Below are 17500 nucleotides of genomic sequence, written 5' to 3' on the forward strand. Positions count from 1 at the left end.
AGACTTTACTGAATTTTAGGGCAAAGTGTAGCATCTGTTCTGACATGAAGTGGAATAAGTACGTAAAAGACGCTGGCAAATCTGCTGGAAAACTTTTCACATCTGCTAGTACCATCTATAAGGCCGCCATTTGATCGTAGACTAAGTATTGTTGCCACGTGCTATAGTTTTTTATGGGCCATACCTAAAGAGAGTCTAAGTAGGGAGTTGAACAACAAGATGTCTGTTTACATTAGACATAAAATTCTGCATGTTAGGATAAACAAGGAAGCAGGACTCAGGAGGGAATTCCAAAATCTAACAGTCTGAAGAAAGAAATGTTTAGATGAGAAGGCTCTCAGACATCCGGGACCTCTACAGTAAAGGTGTAGAATTTTGCTACATCAGTTTAATCCAGTGCATTTACGTCGTGGGGATACCGGCTGTAAGAGTTCATCAGAGCACACTCCATTAAAGTGCTTGTAAAACAAGTACAAGGATGCAATATTGCGGCGATAGGACAGGGATTGCAGCTTGGTTGATAATGCTGGACCTATTAGATTAGAGAAACTTGTTGCACTATAAGAAAATTTTTTAATCACTGATTGTCATGGTTGATGGCACCCTTCCTGATAGCCATTCAAACATCTCAGCCTGATATTCTCATAGTAACATAAAGTCTAATAAACAGATAGAAGATGATGTCAAATGTGCTGGAAAACTTTTCGCACCTGTTCGTATCCTTTAATTGGCCTGTGCATAGAGCATCTGAGCTGGTGCACCAACCAGTATCTTCTTACTCTTTAACATGGTGAATCCCAACCACTGTTCCGCGGCACATTATTGTGCTATGGAATGATTACTGGTGTGCCATGAAGAGATAATAGCTAGAAGCCATTTAATTTCATTCAGTTTATAAATATATTTAAGCTTGCACTCATGATGACGCCTATCAATTCCAATTCTAAGTAAAAACGCCATCAAAATCTTATTGCAATTCTCAACTTCGTACCTATGTAAACTGGAAATTTCTTAACCCACCCAAATAAAAACGTAAAAGACTTAAAAATATTTAAGAGTGTGTCTCTCATATTAGCTCAAATATTGCAGCAGTAGTTAAAAAACACCAGGTACAACTGTCCCGCTGACATTCACCATTATTATTCTATAGCAGATATTGAATACAGGATTTGTTGATTTATGTGAATAAAAAAATCTCCTTATGTAATCTTAGAGTTTTATTTTATTGCAAAAAGGCCTTATGAGTAGAAAATTTACTAATTATTTAAGATAGTTGTGCCGCGGAAATTAAAATAAACTGAATAGTGTGCCGCCATGTAAAAAAGGTTGGGAACCACTAATCTAACTTAATAGTTATAGCATTATCTTTCAATATTTTGACTCTTATCGCGTGGCTGCAGTGTTTCATCCCTCTGCTTTCTTTACAGGTACTTCCACGGAATGACTGCTGATGAATTTACAAATCATGTACTTCCTCTGTAAAATAATTATCTGTAACGTCGCACCGTATCAGGAACAAACAAACAAAGCAAGAATAGAAATAAAAATCCGGGTCGGCGTTTTTTGAAAGGTGCAAATAGAATGTATTACCATTATTTTCAAAACAATTCCTGCTTCTTGTTTTTTCTAACTGTTCATTTCATCTGCCATAAGATTAACAAAACCCCGTCATCTCGACACCAGCTTAAAAGTATCTTTCTGCCACTGCTCCATCTCATAGACCATACGACCAATTTTTTCAACACACCTTTTACTTTTCTCGGTCACGTGACGTCCTTTTTTCTTTTTTCTTGTTGTGCAAACTCGCGCACACTCCCTAATTTGTATATATGCTATTTTTCGGCCACTGCTGTTAATATATTTGCAAGCCAGCTATCTTACTGCTCCTGCTGATATTTTCCCACGCGCTCATACGCGGTCTGTTACACCTCAACGTAAATACTCTCTCACCCGGTTAGCTACTCCTTCACTGTAGGGATCCCGGACAAGTTTCTACTCTTCTGGCTTCTTTCTGTGGCCCGCTTATCTTTGAAATTCCCTCCCTGATTCCTCTTCTCTTGATTGTACCAGAATGCAAAAATTTAAATGGAATGTAAACAAACATTTTGTATTGTTCACACTAAAAGTTAGATTAAACAAGTGAAGTGCACAGTGAACGAGGCATAAAAAATGACTAAGTTCAGCATTTGCTCCCTCTCCATTTAACCCCCAAAGTCCCCAGGGGACGTCAAATCCTGTTGAAAATAAAAAAAAAACGGTGCAGTTTTATGCCTTAACATATGTAAATTTGAGTTCTGCACCACGCAAAAAAAAGAAATTACTAAATCCATAATTTATCCCCCCCATTTAGTCCCCAAAGTCCTCAATACCTTAACATATTTAAATTTGAGTTCAGCACCATGCAAAACTGCTAAACAGACACACACAGAAAATTTTGGATAAATACAGTACAATAGTCCCAAAAATGGAGTGTTTGTATTAGCCCTAAAAGAGGCCCCGGGGCACACCGAAGAGTTATCGCGAAGTATAGACAAACAAAATTATATTGAAATCAGTTAGTTACAACTTTTCAAAAGGTTTTATAAAAATCCAAGGCATTAATTTTTTTTAATAAGCACAAAAGTGTCAAATTTTGCTATTTTAACCCGAAATGGGGTGGGGGGCAACCGGAGTTTTACTGGAAAATCCGTTCTGTTACTTTTTTTAATCATATAATGTTAATGTTGGTGTAAAATTTCAAAAAATTACAAGGCGTAGTTATTGAGAAAACTGCGAACAGACGAACGGACAAAGGAACGGACAAGGGTGAATTTACAGGTCCACTCTCCTTTTGTCGGGGGACCAATATGCGTTTATGAGTAAACCAGTTTTGAAGAAGAAGAAGAAGAAGAAGAAGAAGAAGAAGAAAAAAAAATAGATTGAAGAAGTAACGTAGGGATTCGAGTCGTGTTTGAGACACGAGAGAGAGAGAGAGAGAGAGAGAGAGAGAGAGAGAGAGAGAGAGAGAGAGAGAGAGAGAGAGAGAGTGGAAATAGACGTTGCCCACGAGCTACAGGGAAAGATATGTCCTAAACGTGGCCGAACAAAGACAGATTACCACGTGTTCGACACGTTAGAGTCTTGTTAAGCACATTGGAGTATGAGAAAACTTTTGAACAAGAGACATGGCGTTATTCTGGAAGTACCTGTAAATAAATGTCTGTTGTTTTAACTGAAATAAAACTGAACCAAATTCTTTCCTTGTCTTTCTTTCTTTGCAAATGCATGTACAGAACGTGGTGATCTCGAGCGCTGACATGCATCAACTTTGTTCCATTCAGCTATTAAAGAACATTTAATTGAATAAATGTAGAATTTTTTAAATACTTACAGTTCATCTGAGCAATTGCTCGTCTTATCCATTCGGTAGCCACTACAAAGAACGTGATACAGATCTGCCAGGGCTATTGAAGGATAAGGTGAAGCACCTGCAACACAAGACAAAAACAATTAATGTAAAATAATGCCAGGACGTAGGACAAAAATCTACTGGACAAAATCTCACTGGATATAAACCACCGGTCAAAAGACAACGGACAAAAGATAACTGGACATAAATCCACAAGAAAACAGCCAATGTATAGCTCGTATGATACGGATTATTCAGACTACTGTTCTCATGGTGAGTGTTATTTTTACAACGTTTCAGTCGATGTAACCTCGAACATTCTCCAGGAAGTTTTAACTGGACATAAACCAACAGGTAACAATTTCCTAGAGTAAAATTCCAAGCGACTACACGTCTTTGTACGTTGTAAATATTCGATGACCATCCATTTAATGGGTAGTTTCTCATTGGTAATTTTTTTTTGTATTGTTTCTTGTCTTGTTTTTTGTATTGTAAATATCTCTTGATAAACCAAAATTGCATACCTTGACAACCTCCCCACAGTCTAGTAAAATATGCCGGATTGCTAAGTTTTGAATTGAAAACCATGTTTAATTTCAGAAGAGTTTGCCATGGCTAGCTGTTCTGTACAGGTCCTGAATTTCATAATTTTGCAGGCAAAGAGCAAAAGATCTTTCTCGTGTTGACACGAAAAAATTATGTGCTGGAATGCTAAAAGAGTCAATATTTTATGGATCAGTTCTGGTTTTGGATTGGTTGCTAGCAGAACGTGGTTCCATTTGATTGGTTAATATCTATCGCCAGTGTCTATAAATAGAATCGTCCAACTTTCGGTGATCATACCCTATAAGTATATCAAAACTATTGCAGCACTAAGTCGCGATGTACATATTTTTTGCCATCTTTTCCTGGAAGAAGGTTGGAGGTTACATTGGCCGAAACGTTATAAAAATACTCTTACGATGAGAGCAGTAGTCCAAAGAATCCAAATAATTCGAATCATAAATCCTCATCTAAAAAAAACAGAAAAATGTACAGCTATCTATATATTGCACTAGAGTAACCCACATCCAAATTGCTACCTATGGAATTGTTAATAAAATTCATAATTTTTTTTCTGATGTTAAAGCAAATTTAATAAAATCAAACTTTAATCTTTATCTTACCCTTCTATTTTTTACACTCAGAAATGCCCAAAAGTCTTTGTTTTATCATCGTACAATAAAATACTCCACGTGTTCACTTCTGCGTTGCAACCTCTTTTCTCTTATTTGCAACCCTTTTCCGACAGAAGAGACGTTGAGAGCCTGTCTCTACTCTATCGTTATTTTCCTAGCAAGTGCTCGTCTGAGCTCCAATCAATGCTCCCTTGACAAACTTTCACAAAAACACGCAACTAGCTACACTCACTATCAACAATTTTCCCCACTCTCTACCTGTGCCTAAATCTAAACGCAGATTCCACGAACAAAGTTTCTTTCATAGAACTGCCCGCATGTGGAACACTGTTCCATTAGCCCCCACTCCAGGCGATTACAATATGGTAGCCTTCAAGTCCAATGTAAACAAGTTCTTGTTGAGCCGTCCCCTTAAATAACCCAAAATTCTACCCAATCTCTACCATTGTTATATTATACACCCTTTTTTAAGAATTCAAAACACAACAACCATTGGTGTAAGCAACAGTCCGTTTTTTATTTCTCCTGTTGTTCGTGCTTATGGTAGATAGATAGATAGATAGATAGATAGAGAGAGAGAGAGAGAGAGAGAGAGAGAGAGAGTGGGAGAGCGACAGAGAGAATTATCGTGGCATCGACTCGGTTGACAATCAAATCTCCAACTGCAATCTTTTTCCTTCTGTCAATTTTTCCTGTCAATCTTTTCAAAACATCCACGTAACCAGATTTCCTTTCTGTTACATTTTTCATAACAATAACAAGGTTTGTTTATATTTGTGAGAAATATTGAAACAATTCCCGTTTAGCTTGTCAATTTCTGACATTTCATCCGCAGACGCGTGCCACATTTTAATTCATGATCATACATATATGTATATACACCTATACACATATATATACTAGCATGTCAACCCGGCTTAGACCGGGTCATTCGTGTAACACCATCAACGAGTACTAAAATACCACCTTACATTCATTAACGCTTATCCTCGACTGACCTTGATACCTGGTGACTACCTTATAAAAAAACACGCACTAAAACATAACGTGTGAAATGGTCAATGACTTTGACATGTTCCTCTCATGGGACTGACATAATTGTGACTGCGATGGACCTCTTCTTTATAACTAAATAAATAGTGTTCAGTACTGATAAACGTAGAGTTGCACAACTGTAACATCATTAGACGACGATAAAGTAAAGACTGCTGGACACAGTTGTTGGATCGAAGTATGGTTGGATTGAATAAGAAAGTGAATTTTATTATCGATTGCATAAGTAGTATTTTAGAGGCTCATCTTGTTATTTATTATGTTGTGTTATCATCGACTAAATTTTTTTTTTAATTTTCTTCCTTTTAAGATTCTAATGCTGGATACGGGGCAGAAAAACCAGCTGCCAACATTGCCCTGCTTTTTTTTTTAAACCAACCGAAAGCTCTTTTTAGTATCCTCGCTGTTCCCTTAAGTGAAATTGTCTGGATCTCTTTTGCACTTGGTTCACCAGGAATATTAGTTAGGTAGGACTTCAGGTTCTTCTTCATAAGCCCTGTGGCACCTATGATAACTGGTATGATTGATATCCCCTTAAGATTCCAGTTTCTTTTCATATCATACATGAGACCTTGATATTTGGCTTGTTTCTCTCTTTCAGCTCTGTTCAGACCTCCATCATTAGAGACACTCACTTCAACCAAGGTTGCCACTCTTTCTGACTTATTCCATATAACTATGTCAGGTTTCACGGCAGCATTTTCAAGGTAGGTGGTTGTGGGTATTACACGGTCGTACATAAGAAATTACTTATTATTAATTCAGGTTTTTTGTTACATAATTAAATTGATTTAAATTTCGTTGTAAACACATGTAGACGTTGCCACGTCAGCGTTTTCACGTTCATTTTTCCTTCTATCATCCCCTCTAGGCAAATCTTAGATCAGTGTTTCTCAACGCGAGCTTGAGTAATTTTGAGATGAGCCTGGAGCGTACGACATCTTAGAATTAGCATCTGTATTCCAAAACTTACAATGATCAGTTAATTAATTTAGGAGTGAATCCTCTATATAAGATTGGATACTGCAAGTTCAAATCTTATCAGATTTTCTCTGATCCTTTACACATCAACATTGTTTCGCTATTTACTATATCCGGTTAGACCAGATTGCGTACTGACATGAGAAAGTACTTTTCATTGAATCTGTTTTTTTGTTACATAATTAAGTTGATTTAAACTTAGTTAGCGTTTGCATGGCCTTCATCACTTTCGTTTTCGTTCTATCATCCCTTCTAGGCATATCTTAGATAATCCAGTTTCAGACCTTTTCATATGTCCAAAGAGTTTTAGTTACTTTTGGTTACTGGAGTGACTGGTGTTAGAGTTGTGATCTTATGAAGTTCTTTTATTGGAATGTGATCTGTGAGTCTGCTGTCACTCCTTATTCTCATGATATAGTTTTGAATCGTTTCTATTTTCAGCAGCATCAAATGTGTTCAATTTATGCTCTCGAGATCATAAAGTACAACTGGGAGTATGTGAATGTTAGATTTAATGTGATACGATACTCCTCTGGAAGTCATTACTGCTTTGTACTTTTTTTTCAAAGGCTGCCCATCCTACCTGCCCCATTAATTGTTTAATTAGTTATCATTAGTGGATGATATTTTTGTACTTGCTCAATAGTTCAAAATGGTACCATTACCATAAATGGTAATGGTACATGGCCATCCTATATTTCGAATAACCCATTAGGCCCCATCTGTTCTATAAATAAGATACCAGATAATTTCTTTTTAAAATCTACAAGATTAAATAATAGGTCCCGAACTGTGATCTAAGCTGCAGCCCCTGTTCCATGGACGAAATGTTGCATCCCTCTGCCTGTTTTACAAGTATTTCAATGGTGGATGCCCCGATGAACTGATGGCAGCAAATTCGCTTTCGAACATTGCCAATTTTTTCTTTATAAAAAGATACACGAGATGGTAAAAAGTGTATCTAATTTATATCGAGCAATGCCTGTGCGTGAGGATTGTTATAGTGGGGAATAACTTTGCACCGAGACAATCCCACTCTCTAAACAACTGCCACATTGATCCAAAAAGAAGAGCAAGTCAACATCATTAGATGCAGCAGTCATCGCAGGTTTTATATCAGAGTTTTCCTTCTTCTAGGGAGGTTTACTTCACCACGGCTTACAGAGCCCTCTCCACCCACCATGCCATCTGATCCATGACTGGACATTAGGTGGCTGGGCACCAGAACATATTCTGCACGCCAGTGGGTCCTATATGCCGTAGCTTACAGGGCCTAAGCTCATCTGGAGGTTCCTGTTAGGGTTACCTCACCCTTAGCCTTTGGTTAAATAACCTTGGCCCACAAGGCAGTGGAGGTCCAGTTATGAACTACAAGCCCTTGTACCCCCTCAACGAAAATACCTCCGAAAAACCCAACAAGCAGCAAAATCCCACCCCTACACAGTTGAGATCCCTAGATGTAAGAAGGCCTTCTACTCTAATAACTTCTTACCCAGAACTGCAGGACTTTGGAATTCCCTTCCAGTTTCCTGCTTCCCTAACTGTACTGACATGCAGAAGTTCAAGTGTAATGTGAACAGACATCTTGCTGCTAAACTCCCTACATATTACCCCGCAACTTAGGTCCATGATAGTAGCCCCCTGCATCAAAGTGGCAACGTGCCTTGTTTGGGATGAAAATGTAATTCAAAAAATATGATACTACTGCATAACACTGAAGAAAGTATAAACTTCATTTATATTGATTGCCCTGTTGGAATCATCTTAATTCATTTTTGTGTGTGAAATTTCCTAAAATTCTTTTCATTCGATGATGCATGAACCTATATGAATGAATCTTGCAATAGTAAGCAAATATCTCTTTTGCCAAAAGTGTAATGCAAGTCTTTGTGTGAAACTGCGTTGCTTCTTACCATAGTGTGTAAACTTTATCATGAATGTATAGTCTCCTAATTTCGAAAATATATCATATGTAACCTAGTTTCCTATTTACAGGAGAGTCAATATTTCGCTTTTTTAAATATTATAAATAACTTTTTCTTTCCAATTTGTGTTTTCTAACCCAATTTTAGTCAATACACAAAGTTTCAACTCAACAGTAAAAAAAAAAAAAAAATTAGATACACTGAAACTTAATATTGTTAAGCTTAACGCCATTCATAAGCATTTGGAATTCGTTTTCAAAAAAGCAACATTATCTTCTTGCAATCGTAACATATTTTGGATTGAAGTTTTAAGATACATACCCATGGTGACAATTTCCCAGAGTAAAATTCCAAACGACCACACGTCGCTGTGCGTTGTAAATATTCGATCTCTTAGAGATTCGATGGCCATCCATTTGATAGGCAGTTTCCCATTCGTCAGTTTTTGGTATTGGTTGTCCTTATAAATATCTCTTGATAAACCAAAGTCGCAGACCTTGACCACCTTACCACAATCCAGTAAAACATTCCGGGCTGCCAAGTCTCGATGTACATATTTGTTTTCAGCCATGTATTCCTGTAAACAAAATAACAAAAAACAAACAAAAAAAAAACGTAAAGTTTATTGTTTACTTAATAATTGGTGAAAATTTTGTTTTGATTGGAGAATTACTTGATTTTTGTGGATCTTTAAAAAGAGACTCTGTCAAAAATACTTAATCCCTCCTTCCGTTTTGGCCGTGCCTACTAAAGCTGAATGAATAAAGGTTTGCTTCTCAACGGCTTTTTACATACTTTAATGATAAAATACATACTAAAATATTCATTAGTACTTGGAATGAGTTATGTATCTATAATTTAACCAATTTATTTCGTTATTGCATATTTTACGTAAGTCTACTGCTACTACTAATAATATTACTAATACTTTTCCTTCTCTTTTCTATTACTACTACTACTACTACTACTACTACTACTACTATCTTCTTTTATCTTATAAGTTCTTCCTGTTCTTTTTAAATCAGTTTTTTATTTATTTTAAGTACTATTACTACTAGTACTAATACTACTTCGTTTTCCTCGTCTTTTCCCTTCTTCTTCTACTACTACGTTCTATTTATATCTTCTACGTTCTATCTCTTCTTTTAAATTAATTTTTTTACTACTACTACTACTACTACTACGTCACTTATTCAATCTATTTTCTTCTTCTTCAAAACTGGTCTACCCATAAACACATATTTAATCCGACTTTTGGTGCGAACGATGCCCGAATAAAAACAACCCGAATTGCAGACCCCAGCAAAACAGCCGCTCATCCCCGACACGTAATTACACCGTCATTTCCCGTTCTCTTTTACCGTTTGTGGTTGTCGTCTGCGTTTTGTCTTACAATTTACGACCGCGCCACAAACGCGAAACGAGGAGGATCACTGCAAGAATTTCTTCACGAAAAAAAAAAAAAAGAAAAAAAAAATCATCTCCCGATACCGGATCAAGCGTCTGAAATCAAGATCTATCGTAAATTATACGGTAATGCTTTGCTAGCTGGCCTAGCTGATTAGGAGGCCAGAATTTGATCCTCACCGGGTGCTCCTATGCGTAATGCTTCTTGCCACACAAAACAGAACAACTGCATCATTTGCTGTCGAGTTATGTGCTTTATATTAAATTTAATGATGGGATTTATAATAATTTTCCCGATTCCGATACAGCTACCGATTCTGTCCTAAATTCCCATTTCCAATTCTTTTAAACTCTCTAAATGTTTGCATATAGAGTTGTTTTTATTTAATTATTTAAAAAATTTGCAGATTATATTAAGAACCCATGTGATCTTTGTATATATTTTTGCAAACGTAAAAAATACATGGTGGTGGTGGTGGGTTGATCCATTGATTTTAGTTTGACTGGTAGTTTAAAATTATCATTTTATCATTAGTACTAGCAATAGAGAATTAGGTTTTAAAGAAAATAAATAAATAAAATAAAAAGAATCGTTTCAAGCATCGGAAAATAGGCACACATTTGTCCGATTCCGATACTCAAGAATGTTCCGATTTTTACCATTCCCGATTCCGATTAATCGTCTCAATACTAATAATTAACAATTATTTACAAGATAACCATTATCAATAACACTCAATTTGAGAGCTTAACATTTACAGAAAAAAGGAATTGGAACAAATACATTGGAGACATTGCCAAGGCGGGTTTCCTCTACTGTGCTAGAAAATTACATGTGAGAATATCCTATATCATCCAAATGATGTATTGTTGCGCATCCGAGCTGGTGCACACCACTAGTTACTTTCTCTTAGACATGGTCCAAAAATTAGTATCCAATCTATCAAAGTTCCAAACTGTGTCCATTCCTGTGTCTGTTTTACAAATACTTTAATAAAATGCGAACTCATAGCATTTGTAACCCCCACCCGACGCACATGGCCCTGACTAACCTGACAAACAGAAAAATCCTACACCTTCACTATTGAGGTTCCTAGATTGCGGAAAGCCTTTTCCTTTAATAATTCCTTCCTTCTAAATGCTAGACTTCAGAATTCCCTCCCGGTTTTCTGTTTTCCTGGCTACTTGCTTAACTCCAACTCACATATAGTCCCCTGTAGACATGATCCTTACTAATAGCCGCTTATGTCCAAAATGTCTTGTTTATGAAAAAAAAGCAAAAAAAAAAAAAAAAAAAAAAAAAAATGGAAGATTATGATACGTCAAACTTCGATATGAAAAGTGCTCAGCATTGAAACAGAGCTTTAATTCATTTGGCAATGAATTTTATCACAGTTAAGTGTCAGAAATTACCAGTCAAAAGTTTTGATACAATCTGAAGTTTTACTTTAATTTTTAATCTCTGTATTAATAAAATTGTGTGACAACTTTTCGTGTGTGTGTGTTTCTCGTCTTCACGTGATTAACACATTGCTTTATTATTTACTAAATTTACTATTTATTTATTGATAAATTTATTTATTGATAATTTATTGTTCAATTATTTATTGATGATTTTGTTATTTGATCAATTAATTATTGACAAATTTATTTCTTGATTTATTATTTATTCATCAAATATTTATTGGTTATTTTGCTTATTGATAATTTAATTTATTGACCAATTTATTTATCAATCAATTATTTATTGATCAATTTATTTATTAATCAATTATTCATCGATCAATAATTTATTAATCAATTTTTTTTTATTGAAATCAAAATGCAATAGCGTCAAGTACTAAAATGTTTTTATAAAGGTTCTATTAACAATGAACTATAAAATGTTATCCACTGGAATACATTTCCGTTTATTATTAGTCAGCCATCTTAATCTTTGATTAATAGTTGAAAAGTAAAAAAGGAATGCGTTACTTCATGATTCTTCAAAATTTGAAAATAAAAAAAAGAAAAGGAATTTAAATGCCTCTACATTAAAATTTAGAATTCTTCTGACTGTTGGATTAGATAATCTCGAAACAGAAGCACGTTTGTGAGTTGAACACGTAAAAGAGTAACTGAAAGTCGCACACTGTATCTATCCATCCATCCATCATGGCCGAAGCCGAGATTGAACTCACAACACAAGTTTGTAGTGTAATTCAAATCTTGTCGGTAGCTAAATACTCGATGCTTCGCCAGGGCTATCAAGGGTATTTTTTATCGTGACGCCATCACTAGATGGGGTGCCTACCACGGTTTAAGAGAGTCCCATCTACCCTCAAGAGAAGGATAGACCACGCCAGTTTCTCAAACTGGTATTTTATCTCGCGATACATACAGCGATTCGCCTTCCAAATTGGTCACCCATATGGTACTGGCTAGGCTCAACGTTGCTTAACTTCGGTGATCTGGCGAGAACCGGTGTGTCAGCGTGATTGTGCCGTATATAGTAGGCACACTGTACAGTTCGAGTATTTCGAGCTTTTCCAGGTAGCTTCGTTTTAAGTGCTTAATTCATTGCTCTAAAATCTACAGTTTTTTTTACAAGGGAGTCACCTCTTATCAAGGCACCAATGCCACTCGAGGATAAGTGTTAGTGAATGTAAGGTGATCACGAAAACAACAACGTAGTTGTCGTTTGTAGTGGAAATTGAGTAGAATTTAATTATTTAAGGAATCAGCTCAACAAAAACTTGTTTACATCGAACTTTAAAACTACCATGTTGTAGTCAGCTTGATAGCAGGCCAGCGAAAAAGAGATCCACAGTTCTAGGAAAGAAGTTTCGATCATGGTATCTGCGTTTAGATTTGGGGACTGATAGAGAGTAAAAATATTGATTTCTATTCCAACCTGACATGCAATGAACTTCCAATTACAGATTCAATATTTTTCAAAAACGTTTCTACCGCCAAACCGCAATCTGAACTAATTCAAACGATGTTGTTGAATAGCGGTAACTATAAGAAAATGGTAAGTTAGTAGCTAAAAGGAAACGTCACTTACACTTGCATGAATTTATTAAAAACATACGTGAGAGATTAAAATGTGGGATATATTGCTCCCGCACTTTGTACTCAACATAGGAAGTTTAAACGTTGCAGCGCGAACTTCACACGGGATTCTTCTCGATCTAAAGCACCAATTACTGCAAATCATTTCTATGTAATATCTAAAAATGATATTTTAATATTAGAAGAATACATAAACAGAAAAGAGACTTACCATGGCCATGGACACCTGTCGGGCAAATGACAAGATATCGATAGCTGTAAGTATTCCGTTTTCGATCTGTCCATTTTTGTCCATAATGGAATAATTGATCTCCGAGACGCCATTCTTGGCTCGAACTTCACCTTCCATTCGACATTTTCTAAAAAACACAACAACAACAAAAAAAAAACAAAACAAAGAAAGTTTTAATTGTAAAAAAAAAAAAGAAGTAAAACCTTACAAAAAATGTTTCATATGCAAAACACGAAAAATAAAGAAATTAATATTAAAAAAGACACACGTGAACGAAGACATAAGGAATGGTACACAAACACAGCCTGGCACATTAGGCCGGAATGTATGATATCTCACCTGGGTTGGTAGCGTTGTGCTGGACCTGAGTTTGCTCGTTTGAAGATGCTCTACTATTTATAAATTTATAACGAGATATAACTGATTTTTCTGATTGTTTTCTTCTTTAATCTTTTCTTGTTGCCTCTGTCACGCATTGCGCTCTCATACTAAAGATTTCCTACAGAAATTACACTATTATATATATATATATATATATATATATATTTATATATATACAAATTTCCCTTGGATTTTACTTGTGCGAATAAAAATGTAACTTTCTTGGATTCTGCATCTTTGGATTTTACCGTCATTGGAAATTTTACCCTTCACCAGACTATCCATTCACGTGAAACCACTTTTTTATTCCCCCTATTCCCTCTGCTTCACTTTTTGTTATCAAGTAAGATCTATGACTTACTTGTAGTTTCATGTAATACTTTTGCAAGCAAAATCTGATCCCGCATTTTGCTAAATCCTACCCTCTGATGAGAAGAAAAGTATTTCTTCGAAACTCCGCGGATTAAGGACTATCCATTTATTTAGTGTTTCCTTTTTAAAATTAAATATGTTTTTAACTCTTTTCAAATTGTTTTTTTAACATGTTTTATTAACTACTTGTTATATATATATATATATATATATATATATATATATATATATATATATATATATATATATATATTAGTGATTAAATGACAAAAAAAAACAACAAAAAAACTATGCCCTTAACTCATCAGCTGCAAAATGGCCTAATGGAAACATACTAAAAGGTATTTGCAGCTTCTCTTCCAATTTTCGGATTTTAATCATGTCAAATCACACTTTATTTCCCTTTAACGGATTGATTGTTGCTATTTCTTCTGATGAATTGAGGGCATAATGGAGTCACTGATTAATATAATAATTAGTGATTGATTTTGCGCTACGAAACAAATACTGTCAATAATTGTAAATGTCAACTGAATTAAAGGAATAAATAATAAGATGGTCAACATCATGAAATTTTTGTCATTTTTCACTATATTGCTCTGTAATTACATTGAGTTTCTTAAATAAGGATTGGTATATATTATAAGAATATATATATATATATATATATATATATATATGTGTGTGTGTGTGTGTGTGTGTGTGTGTGTGTGTGTGTGTGTATGTGTTTGGTCCGTACAGGACAGAGTAATTTCTGTAGGAAATATATATGAAATATATATGAAGAAGCTGTTGTAGTTTGTTTGAAGCATTGTGCGTAGTGTGAAAAGAATTGTATTTAAAGGCTATAACATTGCAGTCTTGCAATTAAAATTACAACCAATTTTACTGGGATTTCGTGGCGATTGTAGTATCTATGGTTGAAGGTTCCAACCCTAGTGCAGTTAGTTACCCTGATGAGCCGTGGTAAAGCGAAACACGTGTTTATAGATAACTAGTTTATGAGTAAAACAGACTATATTCATTTGTTTCCGTTCGGATCTAAGGGAAGACAACTCCATACCGAATTTAATCACCGTAAAATCGGGATAATCATTTTTAGTTTATTTAATGCAAAATCCAGTAATTTATGAAAAACGTTTTATGCTTTAAGTTGTTTATATCTTCAAATATTTATTCATGATTTTTGGTTTGGTTGGTTTGGTTTAGACATATCAACCCCTTTTGGATTATTTAATGCCAAATACAGAAATGGTATTTAGTTTGGTTGTTTTGTAGAGACAAATTGTGTTTTTGTCCTTGAAGAACATGATTAAATGTTGCATAGTTAAAGAAAAACACAGCATCATTGTTTGGCGCATTCAAGTCAAGAATCCGATATCTTCAGACAGCCTGATCTGGTAGCACTAGATCGCGTATTATTTAATATACAACATGTGTAAATAAATTATTTGGGGAGGTGGTAAGAATGTCAAAAGTATACCTGAGGAAATTATTTAAGTTTCCATAAGGAACGTATTCCATGACCAAAGCGATTGGTTCTCGTTGCGTACAGGCGCCGACCATGGAAACTATGTTTGGGTGGCACCCAATTCGTTTCATTAGGTTTAATTCTGCAAGCAGGTCCTCCTTGTATGACAATGGGGCACTGTCTGAAAGTTACAAAGAAAACAAAATCATAAATAATATGAAAAACAAATAAATACAACAAAACTAAAGTTGTTTCTTTACAATAATTCCGTCATAAAAAGAATGTTGTAGTAGTTTAAAAAAGACACACATTTTGCTGTTGGTGCTGCAATTATCTCTATTATTTAAATGGAACTTTGGTGTGTGTCTGTATATCTGTGAGTTCGTTCCCTATGAACTCGAAAACGGCTGAGCCGATTTTTATGAAATTTCACACGAAAGCACATTATGTGCCCGGCAGTGTTCTTATATAGGCTTTGTATCGAAATGTCTTCGATATGTATCGATAATCGATAACGTAACTAATCCAATGAAAGAAGAAAAAGATGATTTTGACCAAAGTTAAGTCCTTACACAGCCTAACATCACAAATGTGTTCGAGAAGTTTTATCACCACATAAGCCCGACATATAGAACCAACAGTAGCTTCTTTGATATGACAGGTGCGCGTTCGAAATGAACGTTTTTGTCTTAAGCACAGTTGCACACTGATACTTGCTTTTTGCATTTTAAACTTTAATTTGACCCATTATATAAAATAATGTTATAAAATTAACAGTAGGTTCTCTACAGTGCAATGTAAACTACACTGTAGTGTGGATTAAGTTATTGCGATAGATCCCTAACTAGAGTAAGCAGTCAATCGATTTGATTTAAAAAAAAAAGGTGCGATTTCACCGATTTCGATTACGCCAAAAAATATGGTAGTGCGAAACATTTGTTGATCATCATTCAATCCCGGGCAACGTTGGGTCTCCCTGCTACTCACAGCCAATTACATTATATAAGGTCTTGAGTAAAACTTTTATATAAGCAAATAAACATGAGTAATGAATAGAAAAAAAAAACGGTATTCACCCTAGACTGGGAAAACCTGCTTCGTAATGAGAATCTGAAATGCAAAAACAGTGATCACTCACATTTATAATTTATATCCTCTTCAAGGGAGATGTCGACGTTAGGTTTTTTGTTGTTCTTACAGAGCTGATATTCCAAATTGCTCACCCAACTCGTACTGAGCAGTGTCAAAGTTGCTTAACTTCGGTGAATGTAATAAAAACCAGCGTGTCAACGTGAGTATGCCGTCATACATGTACAACTAGTAATAACGTACATATATAAACATCATAGAAATCGAACCTACCTTTGACTACTTTGATAGCAACTTTTCTTTGATCGTAATATCCAGTGACTACTTTCCCAAATGCACCTTGTCCGAGCGGGGTGCTAAACTTGAGCATATCAGGATCCAATTCCCACTCATCGGTTACAGCCGGCGCTTCCGGTGTGTAATCCATCTTACCTGGTATTTAAAAAAAAATTAAAAATAAAAATAATTAACTACAATATGACATAATTGGATGCGTGTTGAGGGTTTATTATATAAGTCTATCACCTTTAACTTGGTATCTAGTCCCACAAACAGCCACACACACACACACACACACACACACACACACACACACACACACACACACACACACACACACACACAAATAATATATATATATATATAAATAAATAATATATATATAAATAATATATACATAATATATATATAGATAATATATATATATATATATATAGATAATATATATATATAGATAGATAGATAATATATATATATATATATATATATATATATATATAGATAATATATATATATATAGATAATATATATATATATATATAGATAATATATATATAGATAATATATATATATATATATAGATAATATATATATATATATAGATAATATATATATATATATATATATATATATATATATATATATATATTATATATGTATTAGGAACACGTTTCGAGATTCCCCAAATAG

The 17500-nt window shown here is 34.8% G+C and overlaps 1 protein-coding gene across 1 annotated transcript in view; it reads right to left on the reverse strand.

Annotated features, from left to right (window-relative positions):
• The window catches only part of LOC145299351 (uncharacterized), a 348674-nt gene that overhangs the window by 2041 nt on the left and 329133 nt on the right, over window positions 1-17500 (reverse strand). Inside the window, exons 13-17 of the mRNA XM_080144394.1 lie at window positions 16805-16963; window positions 15455-15623; window positions 13198-13345; window positions 8847-9102; window positions 3371-3467 (exon numbers count right to left, since the gene is read on the reverse strand). Coding sequence (XP_080000520.1) covers window positions 3371-3467; window positions 8847-9102; window positions 13198-13345; window positions 15455-15623; window positions 16805-16963 — 829 coding nt within the window. The remainder of the gene's footprint in view (window positions 1-3370; window positions 3468-8846; window positions 9103-13197; window positions 13346-15454; window positions 15624-16804; window positions 16964-17500) is intronic.

Source organism: Euprymna scolopes, chromosome 2 (genome assembly GCF_053919585.1).
Source record: "Euprymna scolopes isolate OS-2025 chromosome 2, ASM5391958v1, whole genome shotgun sequence".
NCBI classification, from domain to species: domain Eukaryota; kingdom Metazoa; phylum Mollusca; class Cephalopoda; order Sepiida; family Sepiolidae; genus Euprymna; species Euprymna scolopes.